General features: G+C 35.8%; 4 protein-coding genes across 4 annotated transcripts in view; all 4 read left to right on the top strand.

Annotated features, from left to right (window-relative positions):
* Positions 1 to 272: 272 nt before the first annotated feature.
* Positions 273 to 1448, top strand: TM35_000151410 (uncharacterized protein; the record flags this gene model as incomplete). The annotated part of the gene is made up of 1 exon (XM_029025793.1): positions 273 to 1448. One exon carries the CDS (start codon positions 273 to 275, stop codon positions 1446 to 1448), a length of 1176 nt encoding a protein of 391 aa, XP_028882776.1.
* A 682-nt stretch (positions 1449 to 2130) lies between these two features.
* On the top strand, positions 2131 to 8799 carry TM35_000151420 (uncharacterized protein; the record flags this gene model as incomplete). Its single annotated transcript, XM_029025794.1, has 1 exon — positions 2131 to 8799. One exon carries the CDS (start codon positions 2131 to 2133, stop codon positions 8797 to 8799), a length of 6669 nt encoding a protein of 2222 aa, XP_028882777.1.
* Positions 8800 to 9179: 380 nt separating this feature from the next.
* On the top strand, positions 9180 to 13229 carry TM35_000151430 (putative mitochondrial DNA-directed RNA polymerase; the record flags this gene model as incomplete). Its single annotated transcript, XM_029025795.1, has 1 exon — positions 9180 to 13229. One exon carries the CDS (start codon positions 9180 to 9182, stop codon positions 13227 to 13229), a length of 4050 nt encoding a protein of 1349 aa, XP_028882778.1.
* An 804-nt stretch (positions 13230 to 14033) lies between these two features.
* Positions 14034 to 15000, top strand: part of TM35_000151440 (uncharacterized protein) — a gene marked incomplete at both ends in the record, with an annotated part of 2556 nt that continues 1589 nt past the window's right edge. Inside the window, one exon of the mRNA XM_029025796.1 lies at positions 14034 to 15000. This exon is cut by the window's right edge and continues 1589 nt beyond it. Coding sequence (XP_028882779.1) covers positions 14034 to 15000 — 967 coding nt within the window.

Raw genomic sequence — 15000 nt, forward strand, 5'->3', positions numbered from 1 at the left:
TTATTATTATTATTATTATTATTATTATTATTATTATTATTATTATTTTGCTTTCTATCTGTAAAGCAATTTGTGTTCCTGGTATATTTGGAGATTCATGTATATATTTTTTTTCTATTCTTTTTTATTGTTGGTTTTTGGAAGGGGTCAAGGGAAACCAAAGGAGAAGAAAGGGTAGAAAATCAAGGAAGAGAAAAACTGGAGAAATTACTCTAGGAATACTAAAATACAAATACGAACATTGTTTTTTTTTTTTCTGTTGTTCTTTAAACATGGTATTTGCGGTAGTTAGCTACTGGCGTCGTCGTGTGGGAGAAGTTTGTCGCCGTTCCTCTTTTCCATTTCGCCTAACGCATTCGCCGTCTCTCACTTCTGAGTGTGGTGTTATTGGTAGCAGTAGTGGTTGTAGTAGTAGTATTATTGTTGGTAGCAGCAGCAGCAGCAGAAGTAGTAGTATAGGCAGCAACAGTTATGTCTGTTCCAGACGCTTTTTCTGGAATCCATTTGCTCGTCGTGATGGTAATGGAAAAGGAACTGGTAAAGATTCTGCAGTGGATCAGTATCAGCGTATCATGGAGAAAGCGCAGCGGGATGCGACACTTCATAATGAACGGCTTTTAGATGCTTGTTTAGATCTGTTATCTGTATGTGGAACTGGAAGAGTGGTGAACACATTGGAGAAGAAGGAAGAAGGTCAAGACTCCAATTCCGATGCCGCTATGGATATTATTGCAGCTGTGGTGGAAACAACCCTGCATGATTTTCGTAAAACCCCCTCTGAACAGTTTGATCTTGTTTATTCCGCTTTATGTCTACCGTTTGTACGGGGAGATCGTCATGTGCAGCGGTGTTTAATGGTGGTGTTGGAGGCAATTCTACCGGAGGCACTTTTCCGTGTGTTTGAAAGCACAGACTTAATTGTCATGGACCCGCAGGACACTCTTCGGCGAGAGGCACTACTGCGACTCGTCCATGCCCTTCTCGGTGCGGAGACGGAAGATACGGAAACTGTTAAGAAAGATAATAATAATAATAATAATAATAATAATAATAATAATAATAATAATAATAATAGTGATAGTGAGACTTTACAGAAGAAGGAGAAGGAACCTGCGGAGGTGCGACTGGTGGTGTATGTGGCTGCCGTACGCGCTGCCTTTCCCGCACTGCAGAGTAGTCCTGCGTTTGCGGCTCTGGAGGCGGATGCGATTGGCATTGCGATGCGGGCCCGTTTGTATCTTCTCGTTGGGCAGTTGTGTGCCTTGTTGGATGTGGACGGGACGGGGACGGTGGCGCTGGCGGACCTGCGCGAGACGGCGGAGCGGGTGTTGGGGGAAAATGGGGCCCGGGCGTTGCTGCAGGGGGCGCGGCCAGACGAGAAGGGAAGAATACGGTACAGGCAACTCATGGCTCTCATCACCCGCCCACCGCCGACAAGAGCGGAGTAGAAAGAAATATATAAAGAGAGAAAGAGAAAGAAAGTGTGTATTGTTGTTATTGTTGGGGAAGGGGAGATGTAGGGGTGGGGGTGGGTGTCCGCATTTTGATTTCTCTGTTCGTGAATGTGGTTTGCATATCCTTTTTTTTTTTTCTTCTTTTTTTTTTTTTGTACGATGGGTCTTAAAACTAAAAAGAAAAAGAGAAAGAGAAAAAAAAAAAGGGGGGGGGGAAATGTAGTATTGTGAATGTGCACATTGTGGAGGAAAGAATACTTCAGGCGTCATTTTTTTTTTTCTTTCATTTTCATTTGTTTCTTTCTCTTTCTCTCTCTCTCTCTCTGTGATTTTGTTTTCTTTTTCTTTTTTTTTTATTATTTCTACACACTAATAAAAACGAAAAGAAATAGTGTGAGAGAAAGATAAGGAGGTGGGGGAGTTCTATCTAGTCTCTTGCTCTTGTGTATATTAATAAAAACAAAGCAAAAAAAAAGAAGAAAAAAAAAAGATTACTGAAACTCCTCATTGTTTACAGTAATATATACTACAATAAGAGGTGAGGTCAGTAAACAGTCAAGTGAGTATAGAGGTAAATATTATCTTTTTTGTTTTTCTTACTTACCACAATTATTTATTTATTTATATATTTATATATTCCTTTTACTACGCGATAGTAGTAGTGGTTTTATTTTTAATGATAGACGGTCTCTACAAATTTTATGCAAGATCCTCATCATCTGGTCATGCTCTTGTACCTTATAACTATGCAGATCCTCCACTACTCATTGTTGTGACCTTTGCGGATATCACAATTACTTCACCTCTCATCCCACCACAATTACCACCACACGATCAATTACATTCTATTATGAATGCATTAATGAAGACATTTCCATCTTCTTATTTCGTATTGGTGGCTCCTGGAGATGAATCCACATCCACATCTACTTTTCTGGCGATACCACAAGAACTTCCTCCTAAATTTTGTTGTATAAAGTTATTTCGATTTCGACGTCATAAAGTATTTTGTTCATCCGATTGTATATTAGATCCTTTATGGATTCATGAATTTCAAGAGATGTCACAGAATTTACACAGTTCCCAACATGTTGTTTCTCACATATTATTTCACATGGGATTTACTCTTAAATTAGATACACTTTGTCGTCTTATCTCTGAGAGTCATTGGATTGGGGATGAACATCTTGTGGCGGATTTACTACAGTGTCTCTCTTCACATAGAGAGAATCTTTATACTTCCTCGAATGCAGCCCTCTTTGAGCCATCGAGTAAACTTCAAGTAGAGAGTAGGGTGCATATAGAAAAGAATAGAGAAATGTCATCCAATTCTAGTCTTCTTGAAGTTGGACTTCGTGTAAGAAGTATTACTTTACATAATGATGATAATAATAATAACAATACTACGCATGAGAATAGTAGTATAAACAATCTATTATTATCATCATGTGGAAATTCTAATGAACTTGAGTCCCCATTATGGGTTATTATCCTTCACGCTTGTGGTAGTGGTGATGGATCTCAATCTATGGAAGAGTTACGATGGTTATTAGATCATCTCTCTTTAAATGATTATGTATTTGCCTCTCTTGCGGGTGAAATTGTAGTTCCTCCCTGTCAGGCTAATGAAGCCTTAAAGTGGTGGAAACAAACCAACCACGCTGTTAAGATGCGAGGACGTCGACGTTTACGTGGACTTCAACAAGCCATACAAGAGATGTGGGAACAGGCCGCAATGGTGATTGGATATTGGAGACATGAGGAATTACGTCATTATATACAAGGAAATTATAAAGGTAAAGAAGGTCGTCCTATTGTATTATTCTTTCCTCCTTTAGATTTATGTAGTGTGGAGGATTTATCTATTAATTCTATTCAACATCAATTGGCGTTTTTTCGAGTTCCTGTGTTTTCTTTGGTAACATCTGAATTTACCAAAACTACACATGTATTGATGGATTTATGTAAACTTACACAAGGTAAAATATTTTATGCTATTTGTGATAAACCTAAAAATGGTCGACATGTCCCTTCACGCGTATCTTTTGATCGATTGATACAAAATACACTTCAAACGATTCGCCGTACTTCACATATGAATACTGCTTTATTTGTGATGACCAATCACAATAATAGTAATAATAATAATAATAATAATAATAATAATAAACATAGTGATAATGATGAGGATGAGGATAATGATGAGGATGATGATCCTATACAGCAAATGACGACATCAGAACCGTTTGGAAAGCCATTTACAGTATTATTGTATAAATGTAATTCAACAAGAGGGACATCTGGTATGTATTTAGAATTGGGTCCACTTTCAGTAAACACAGAAACACCTGTTTATATAGCTACTCCACTCTCTGAAGATAAGAGAAGAGATATAGAAGAAGAAGAAGAAGAAGAAGAAGGAGAAAATGTGATGAATGAGAAAACTATTGGTATGCAAATGTTAATCTTTACTTATGCGATTGAAAAGCGTCAATATGAAATTATACCTATTCGATCATTTAAACTATTTAAAAAACATCCATTACCGGAACGTATATGGTGGGAAAGTCTCCAAGTAGTTGCGAATACGATACTCCATCCGGAACATCGAATGATATCTATTAGTCATTATGGAGAAAATAATTTACGTATGAAAAATAAATATTCATGGTTGAAGAATGATTATGATTATAATAATAATAATTATAATAATGAAAGGAGGGGAAGTAATATGAAATTATTGCGTAAACTACGAGAAGCACCTCAACGTGAATTATTACTTTCTATTTGCGTAGTTGCTCATTATGGGGAATTGGAAATTGGTAGTTTAGATGTTCCCAATAGATTCCCTAATTCCTTATTATTATTAGAAGAAGAAGAAGTAGAAGCATCCTATCCATTGAATTTTTTCCTTCATAAGAAAGAAGCCGCATGGTGGGATCAATGGGAGCGATCACGTCCTAATAGTTATTTTATTAATTCTACTGTAGATTTACGATGGACAAACTTTCTTATTCATACTGCACCTGTTTCAAGTTTAGCATCTCTGTTAACATCTACACTTCCTATCTCTATGCGTTTTGATAGACCCATCTCAACAACCATCGCTATTACGAGAGTTGAGTATAGTAGAGCGGAGATCTCTCTTCCTTCTATACATCATATTCATATTCTTAAAGAGGTAAAGAGTCGTTATTTGGTACTTTTTATAGTTAATGCCTTTACGAAAGAGATGCATATACAACGGATTTTATCTATTCCAATAGTAGAGGAATCTCTCTTTTTTACTTATTTACATTTATTTAGATATTTACAATCTGAAACTACATATTGTGTGGTTCATCTTGCCTTGGGTCTTTCTTCTAGTGTAAAGTGGATCTCTGCAAAGGATCTTTTGATATGTGATGGGGTAACCTTTACAACTCCTCGTTCTCCTGTAGATACGATTCGTATTACTTCCATTACTCATACAAGTGTTAAAGTTGAATGGAATGGTTTATTAGAAGATATACGATTAATGTGGTATCCATTATCTTGGGTTAATAATAATAATAATAAAGAAGAAGAAAAAGAAGACTCTTCTAAACAATTACTTTCAGAGAAGGAAAATACAATGATGATAGATCATTCCTTAACTAGTTGTATGATAAATGATTTAAACCCCTGTACGGTGTATTGCTTAGAGATTGGAACCTTCAATCAACGTCATCGTCATAAAATGATAAGTGAAGATAGTGAGAAGAATTCTTTTACTGTAATGGAATTATATTTTGTTACTTGTATCTCACCAGAAGATAATTCATTACATGTGGATGCGGTGATTCCATCTATAAATGATTTGGATATCGTATTATCTTATCCAATATTCACAGGTATTGTCGAGACTCGATATTTAAACTTTATACAAGTACTCATTATTCCTATTATCTCTATTAATACTCCAATGTGTACTCTGGGGAAAGGGTATGAACGAGTGGATGAACAGACGGGAATAAAATCTATAGTAACACACGTGAGTGCGGATGGTTCTGCAGAAATTCCTGTAAATATTTCATTTGAAATGATAATAAAACCATTAAAAACAGGAATAACTATAATGGATAACACCTCATGGTTGATGATATCCTCTTTAGATGCTATCTATACAAGGAAGATTGGTCCATTTGAAGTTATTACCCGCATGCATTGTACCTCTGTGAAACCTACAAGTGCTAAACTTACATGGGAAGGGAAATCATTTTCTTTTACGGTGTTTCTATATATACACAACTATAGAAGTAATCATACTAACAATGGAGAAAATGATAATGATGAATCTTCTCAAGTTGTGTGTATTCGAAAAGTAATCTTGTCTGGTAATAATAATAATAATAATAATAATAATAATGGTTCACTGGAATTGGAATTGAATCATTTAATTCCCTGTTCAAACTATACGGCTACGGTACGAACTGAAAATGGATTGGATGAATTAAGTATAAACTTCTATACACCTCCTCCTCCGCCTTTACCAGATGCCGTTATTCTCTATTCAAACATGATGTCACTTCTCTTAAGTGTGGAACTTCCGGAAAACACAAGAGAAACTCAATTTCTCTCTATTGCAATATCTTCTTTACATGTAGAGATGAATAATTACCATAGTGGAGCTGTCAAGAGGAAAATTATACCTAGTTATGCTGAAGTGCAGGAAGGCCATCCTATCATTGTAAGTTTATATCAACATTGTTTGATCTCTCCTACACAGTGGGTGTGTAGTGCCGCGACTATACTTTATGCAATAACAGATCTTCGTTGTTGTTTACATAAAGATATGGATAATACTCAACAACAACAAGAAGAAGAAAAGAGTATTTTATTACTGTGGACCTGTGCAGCTGTACGGGATGGGGCTTTCTTGGAAGTTATTGTGAATGGAGTTTCACACCTACCAGAGTTGGTGGATATAAAGTCAAATGGAGAGAAGAGTAGTCAAAATACACTTTCTATGAGAATAGATTCAAATAGACTAACACGTGTGGAGTTTTGTGGTCCTTTTATTATTCGTGAAATATCACCCATATTTATATTGCCAGCCCCACCACCGCTTACGGTGTTAGATTGTAAAGTGCAGGCTCTGGTAACTCGCACTGGGGATGATGTGAAGATTCATATTATGGAATCTTTTGTTAATGCGCTTCGATTACTTTACATGGATGTGAAGGAAGTTGTGATATTCCTACTATGTATTAGTAATGATGATATTAGTGATAATAATAATAATAATAATAATAATAATAATAATAATAATAATAATAGTGATTGTAGTCATAAGAGGAGTAATAGTAGTAGTAGTAGTAGTAATAATAGTGGTACTGCTGTTGTTAAGAAGATGTATGAGATTGAAATCCCATTATATACAGAAGAAAAGGATCTGATAGTTTCACTGCAGACTGGAGTAGATACTGTGATGCCAAGAGTGAAAACTATACAAAATGGTAATAATGGTGAAGAGGAAGAAGAAGAGGAAGTTATGATGATGACATTGTATATCAAAGTACAAGAGAAAGATTATGGTGATATTACTATTAATGATGATAATAATATTAATATTAATAGTAATACTCTGGTTCCTCATGGAATGGATGAAGAGATATTTCAATCCATACCTGCAGTTCTTATTCCATGGAGTATTTCTGAACCTTTAGAAGTTTGTGTAAATCGAAGAAAGAGAGATTCCTGCATTGTAGATTTAAAAGTAACGGCACTTCTTCCTACTTCCATTACTCTTTCATGGTCTAATAATGTTCATATGGAATTTAATGAAGATCATCACAATTCTGGTATGTTTGTGCAGATTCAATCAGCAGCAAAGGAATTGAGTGTGGGTACATTTAAAGACTGTGTGATGTGCCCTACTCCTTCTATTACGATTGATGGTCTCTTACCAGCAACACCGTATATTATCACAATAAGTGAAAGTGTGGAAGTGCAGGGGAAACGTATTTATGTTGTCACTCCATATGATATTAGTGATGAGATGCTTATAGAGATGATTGCCTCCATGAACATTAGTTGTGATCTTGAGAAGGATGTTTATATTAATAATAATAATAATAATAATAATAATAATAATAATAACAGTATAAGAAAATACAGGAGTGAAGGGGAGAAGGGTTTGCTCTTTATAGAGCCTAAAGTTCCCCATTTATCCACTCAATCTAATGTATCTTTACAATTTTCTCTTCCCGCTGAGAAAAACACTCTCTGGACGTTATCTTCACATCATACCTGGTTTGCAGGAGATGCATCTCATTCACATTTTCCATGTTTGTGTGTTTGTGGATCTCTGCGTGTTGGACTGGTGGCCTGGTCAGATGCGTTATTGTGTTTGTGGAGTAATGCGGGAATAACGGAGAAGAGTACGGCGGTGTGTACATTCCCGTTGGAATCAGAGAAGATGGGAACACTTTGGCCGCATCTCCTTCTCAGAATTACATCTAATGTACAGCATAAACAAGATCAAAGACTATCACTAACATCCTCCTTATCCTCAATCCCCAATCAACAACAACAACAAGAAGAAGAAGAAGTGAATACACCTAAAGAAGAAGAAAATAATAATAATAATAATAATAATAATAATAATAATAATAATAATAATAATAATCTTTATAGAGGGTTGCGAATGTCTATTAATATTCCACAGAATCGTGATATTATTGTGGATCTTATTGGATGTCCACGTCTTGTATATATGGATGAGACCCGTTGTGTACTGCAGTGGAATGGATCTTGTGTATATTATCATCTTCGCTGGCGTATTGGGGTAACAGGTGTTATTCACACAACTACAATTACACAGAAACCACATCAACATCCAAATATATCTCTTGATATTTCTACATTAGCAAATACGGTGATATTCTTCTCTGTATATAGTGCACGAGGTTTCTCTAATGGTCTCTGCTTTGCTGTACTTATCCCACCAAAGATTAATCAAATCCCTTCACACATTCTTAACAGAGAAGATGAGATATATATAGAAAAATATACCTTATCTCTCTCTGAAGAGAATGAAGTACCATCGCCGTTGTTAGAATTGGAATGGCATATACCAACACAGAAATCAATATCAGCCATCGCAACAACAAGAAGAACAACAAACAAAGAAGAAGAGGAAGAAGAAGATAAGAAAGAGATTATGTGTATAGCTAGAGTCTGTGATCTATCCAGTGTTGTTTGGCTACAGACATTTACAGATATATTAGATGGTGTTGTAAACCACAAATTGCCACTTCCTACTACTATGACGTGGCTTAACCCTGTTGTGAATGTTACATTTTCTATTTTCTCTTCCATGTAATGAACATCAGGGGATTCTGGAAATATGTACATACTTTACCATAAATATATATATATATATATATATAATATGTGATTTTTTAGTTTTATTGTATTTTAATATTTTAATACATGTGTTTATATTATTCACTGTTATATTGTTATGGCTTTCTTTCTTAATCTCACTATTCTCTAATAATAATAATAAAAGAGAGAAAGAGAGATCCTGTGGAATATGTTTAGTTATCTTGTTTTTTTTTTTATTTTTCACTCTCATCATCATCATCTTTTTTTTTCTTCTTCTCTCTTTTTTCTCTTCTCTTGAAATAATAATAATAATAACAAAATATTAAAGAAATATTTTTATTATTTTCTTTTTTTTTCTTCTGTTTTTTTTTTTTAATGCGGCGTCTCTCATGGAGAACGCTGAGTCTTCACAGTAATGTTGCTCAGCGTTGGGCACGCCGCGGCGCAGATGCACTTAAAGGCACAGCAGCAGCAGCAGCAGCAGCAACAACAACAGAGAAATCAACGCGAAGGTCTGGGAAAATAACTTCTTCACACAAAGAGAATAAAAAACCAGATGTTTATGAGGAAGAAGAAGAAGAAATAAAAGAATCGGGATCTTTTCTCAATATGGATGATATCCATCATAGCAGCCAAGTTCACAATAATAACAACAACAATATGATCCATAACCATAATGATAATCATAACAACAACAACAACACTCATGATAGTGAAAAGAGCAGTATAAAGAATGGTGTGAATAGTGTATATAGTGCTGGAGGAGATATTGATATAGGGAATGATATGTTCACACCCACTGTTGATATGGAAGAGGAATATAGTACTCCCGATATGTCTTCTTCAAGTAGTTCCTCTAATGAGAGTGTACTCTACGCTATTGATGTTCTCTGTGATGATCTCTTCTCATGTAAGACGGATGTGTTAAAATCATTTGCACGAACTCGTTCAGTGAGTGGGGCAAGTAAGTCTGAACTCGTGATGAATCTTATTGATCTTGCCAATCGTGAGGCTCATGGGGAAAATCAAGATCTTAGTATTACGAAACGAGTTCTTGGTGATGTCTTTAATGAAGATGTTCGTGTAAGTGGAGTACGATCTCAATGGACGAATAAATCTCTTGAGGCTTCACATGTGGAAATGGCATGTGATGGACATCTTAAATTTGAGGTAATGAGTTATACACAAAAAACACTTATGGTTCGTAGAAATGCGTCAGAATCCGCACGTGTTTTACGTAAACTTATACGTTCATTTCAACAAGATTATCAACGAACATCAGAGGCGGCAGTGGGTGGAGTATTTCGAAACTTTAAGGCAGAAGCGGATCAATTAGTAGAAGAGATGTCATCTGTAGAAGTTGTAGCCCCATTTGCATCTTTTCTTGTTTCTTATGTGCGTTATGCTACTTCTGCAAATCTTCTCACACGTACAAATGTGATTGAACGTTTAGAACAATTGGGATTAGTTCAAATGTCTGTAGAGGAAAGTAATGAGACCACTCTTCAGCGATTAATGGCATTATTAGATGATGTAGTGGCAGAAGTTGAACGTCGGGCGGTTTGTTTTGGCGATAAACGAACATCGTGGGGAACAGAAACACCGGAAGTACTGCGAAGTTCCATTCAAGCCTTTGGAGATTATAATGCCCAACAACATCAACAATCTCAACATGGTGAAGTGTTTGAACGGGCACCAGAATGGGTACATGATTTAGTGCGAATGTTTAATAATTGGGAGGCAATTGTTCGTACAGATATTCCAGTATTGGAGGATGTGCCAAAGTATATATTTGATTGTATTTTAAGTGGTGTGGTGTGTTTAAATCTATTACAAAATATATATGGTGATATCATTACACCTACAGATGTTCCTCTCTCTGTTCGCGGGGCTGTGAAAAGGGCAATGGAGGCTCATTTTAAAAATGAAGAAAAGGCTGCACATGCATTAGCGAAACTCTTTGCATATGTACAAGCCCCAGGAGACTCTGGAACTGTGCGGGCGGAATTCTTCGCGGCGGTCTTATCACAAATGCAAGGTGCCTTTCACGATACTGAACAGAATATTTTACACAATGCACGAGTGGCATTAGTATTACGAGAAGTGTGTGCAACCGCCTCACGGTGTACACGGACATGCGGTTTATTTCACATGCTTGTAAAGATTACAGAAGATTTAAGGTTTCAATTCCGTTTTAATACTATTTTTAAAAAATTAAGTGGAAGAGATCGTACAACGATTCGTACAAAATACAGTATTAATATGGTGAAAACATTAGAATACTTTGAACAGGAATATGGAGTCACTCCAACCTCTACGAAAGCGGTAGGATTTCTTGTTATTCAACTCTTACATTTCTCTATGCGTGGAACTGGTGGTAATACCAGTAATACTAGTGGGAATAATAATAATAATAATAATAATAGTAATAGTAATATTAGTGGTGGTGGTGGTGGTGGACGTCCTCTTCTTGAACGTTTTGTAAGTGTTACTGGTAAAGAAGAGTTTTCTATTGTTTGTATGTCTGAAGTGGAGGCTACACAGATTCGTGATTTACGCGTTGCATTTCCTCCACAACTTTCATACAATTCATGGTTACATCAATCCGATACAAAGGAAAAGTCTGTTTATAATGTACTTCCCTCTGTTGCGGTGAAGGGATCTACAAATCAAGCTATGATTATTTCTCAAGCTCCAATGATGAAAGCATTAGATGCTATTTCTCGTGTACCTTGGCGTATTAGTAAATATATGTTACATGTACAAGAGGCTATTGTACGTGAAGGTTATGGATTTGGTAAAATTCGACCTGGTTTTTATCCATTACATTACTGCGCAAAGAGTCGCGGTGAAATTACATATGATAATAATAATAATGATAATAATAATAGTAATAATAATAATGGTTATGGTGGAGATTATGATAATGATGATGATAGTGGATGTGATGTGTATAATTTACAACAACGTCGTGAGTATGATACACAACAAGATGAAGATTGGAAGAGTTTATCAGAACTTCGTAGTAATCGTATTCATTACTTACAAGCTCTTCGTCAAGCCCGTTCACTTGTACAGTTTTCACATATTTATTTTCCTAATAGTATGGATTTCCGTGGTCGTATGTATCCACTTCCAGGTAGATTAAATCATACCGGTTCCGATCCTTTTCGTGCCTTATTAGAATATGCAGAACCTAAACCTCTTGGAACGATTGGATTATATTGGCTTAAAGTTCATTTAGCTAATAAAATGGGAATGAGTAAACTTTCCTTTGATGAACGTGTACATTATGTAAATGAACACATTGAAGATGTTGTACGAAGTGCGGAATCCCCTCTCTCTGGTGATAAATGGTGGCAAGAGGCTGCAGAACCCATGCAGTGTCTAATGGCGTGTAAAGAGTTAGCGGATGCCCTTAAATGTTCACAAGGTGCTGAAAATTTTCTCTCACGTCTTCCCGTTGCCGTGGATGGAAGTTATAATGGTTTACAACATTATTCCGCAATTGGTCGAGATGCCTTCGGGGCTCAATTAGTAAATCTTGTACCAAGTGAAAGACCCGCAGATGCATATACAGGAATATTAAAAGAAATGATGCGATCTATTACCGCAGATGCAGAGAGAGATCACCCGGTGGCTCAACGTTGTTTAGGAACTGGTAAAGGACAAGACTGCAATCATGTTAAGCGAAAAACCATTAAACGACCCATTATGACTCAAGTGTATGGAGTAACAGGATATGGAATGTCTGAACAGATATTAGATGAATTGGTTAAACAAAATAAAAATCATGGATTATGGACATCTACAGATATGCGAGAGATGGCGGATTATTTACGAGAAAAAGTATTAGAATCACTTGGAGTGACATTTCGAGAAACTCAAAACTGTAGACGTTGGATTACAGATGTAACGAATATGATTTGGGAAGCCCAACCAGCGGAGTTGCGAACAGCTCTCTGCTGGACTACACCACTTGGTTTAGTGGTTCGACAACCGTATAAAGTAAAGAAGGAAATTATGTTATTTACGGCTCATGGATGTACACGTATTCCCGGTGATGTATTTGCGGCGGCAAGTCGTAAACAATTAACAGCGATTGCCCCTAATTTAATTCACTCTTTAGATGCCACTCATCTTGCCATGACGGCTATTGAAATGCAAAATCTTGGACTTTCCATGATGGCTGTACATGATAGTTACTGGACCTATGCATGTGATTTACCGGTATTAAGTAAAGTCCTTCGACAACAGTTTGTTACGCTTTATAGTAAATATGATCCCTTGTGGGAATTAAAGGAACAGTGGGAGGAGGCGTACTTTATGGATCTCCGCCGGCACGGTTTATTACTGCCAGACCCACCACAGCGGGGAGATCTCGATCTCAGTGTGGTATTGGACTCTCCATACTTCTTCTCATAAATTGTGTGTGTGAATAAATAAATAAATAAATAAATAATGAGGAGGAAAAGGAACAATATACAGACCGGTAATAAAAGAGAAAAGACATTTTATTTATTTATTTATTTATTATTATTATTATTATTATTATTATTATTATTTGTTATTATTATTGTTTTTCCGTTTTTTTCTTTTCTTTTGTTATTGTATTCCTCTTGAGAGATATAGAAGAAGGGATATATGGAAGAAATGAAAATGGGAGTGTGAGAGAGAAATATATATATATATATATATATATAAGGATTGGAAGAAAAATTAGAACTAATAGACAATAACGCAGAAATGTGCAGATTGGCACATCACATATCATTACATATCATTATAGCCACATTATTAAAACACTTATCCACATACATTTACAAAAATTTTATTTGTTTATATATTTGTATGAGGTGTACGCTTTTTTTTTCTTTCTTTTATCTTCACATTACAATCTTTGTACCTTTTTTTTTCTTTTTCTTTTTTTTTTTACTCTTTGTTTTCATTCTTCATTCTTCTGCGTGCATATTTGTGATTGCAGTTAATATTCCACGTTATTATCTTTTTTGTGTGTCTGTTTTTGTTCCTTTCCCATTCCCGTTTGTATTCTCTCCCTTTTTTTTCTTTGATTTTCCATCGTACCTTAACGTATATATATATATATATATATATATATATATATATATATATATATATATATATATATATATATATACATATATAGATAGATAGATAGCGTCTACACGAGTATATTTACACAAGGCACAAGTTATTGTGTAATCATTCATGAATGAAACAGCAGTAAAATCTTCCACTACTCCTACTACCACTAATACTACTACTACTACTAATAATAATAATAATAACAACAGTAATAGTGATAATAATACCACTACAAGTACTATTACGATTGCTTCTATTAAAAATGAATTAGATGCTGCCGTAAAGACATTTGAGCAACACATACGCCGGGCAGTAGTGAAAGTAGACAAATACCTGCGAAAAGGTGCCCCCGCCGACACCACAAGTGTAGAGACTAAATTAGAAGATTTCAAACAAAGTGTGGTTCTCTTTAATTCCGGGTGTAAATCTATTCTTCTGGTGGCTAAACAAACTATACAGAAACTTGATCAATGTGGATCCAACCCCAATGCAGATAATAATACCGTACTGCAATTACAAAAAGATCAACAAGAGTTACAGCAATTAAAAGAAGAATTACAACAAATACAAGAAGAAAGACAATTACAAAAAGAAAAACAAGAAATGGCAGAGGCGTTAGCAGCGAAAAGTAATGCCTTATTAGAAGAAACAGAGGCGTTAGTGACTGAAAAAGAAAATAAGATGATGGAGCTGCAGAAACATGTGGAGGAACTTCAACAGACATTAGAAACTGTGAAGAAGGAACATGAACAACAGCAGCGGGAGACTATAGCCGAGTTAAAAGAAAAGAAAGAGGCATGGGCACAATTAAATATCGAAAAAGAAAGTCATCAAGAAGAATTAGATACAGCTCAAACACAAATACAATATCTGGAAGAACGTCTCTCCACATTAGAAAAGAGTCGTACTCGGGAATTCGCCCTTCTTGAGCGAATGTCAAGAGATCATGAGAGAGATATTACGGTTTGGCAGAGTAAGTGTACACAGGCACTGCAGGAATTAGAGCGAGTACAGGCAGAAAAGAAAGAAATGATTAGTCGTTTTGTGGATGAGAATCTCCGTGCACAAGTACAGGATCTACAGAGAGAAT

The sequence above is a fragment of the Trypanosoma theileri genome, assembly GCF_002087225.1.
Source record: "Trypanosoma theileri isolate Edinburgh chromosome Unknown TM35_Tth_15_V1, whole genome shotgun sequence".
NCBI classification, from domain to species: Eukaryota; Euglenozoa; class Kinetoplastea; order Trypanosomatida; family Trypanosomatidae; genus Trypanosoma; species Trypanosoma theileri.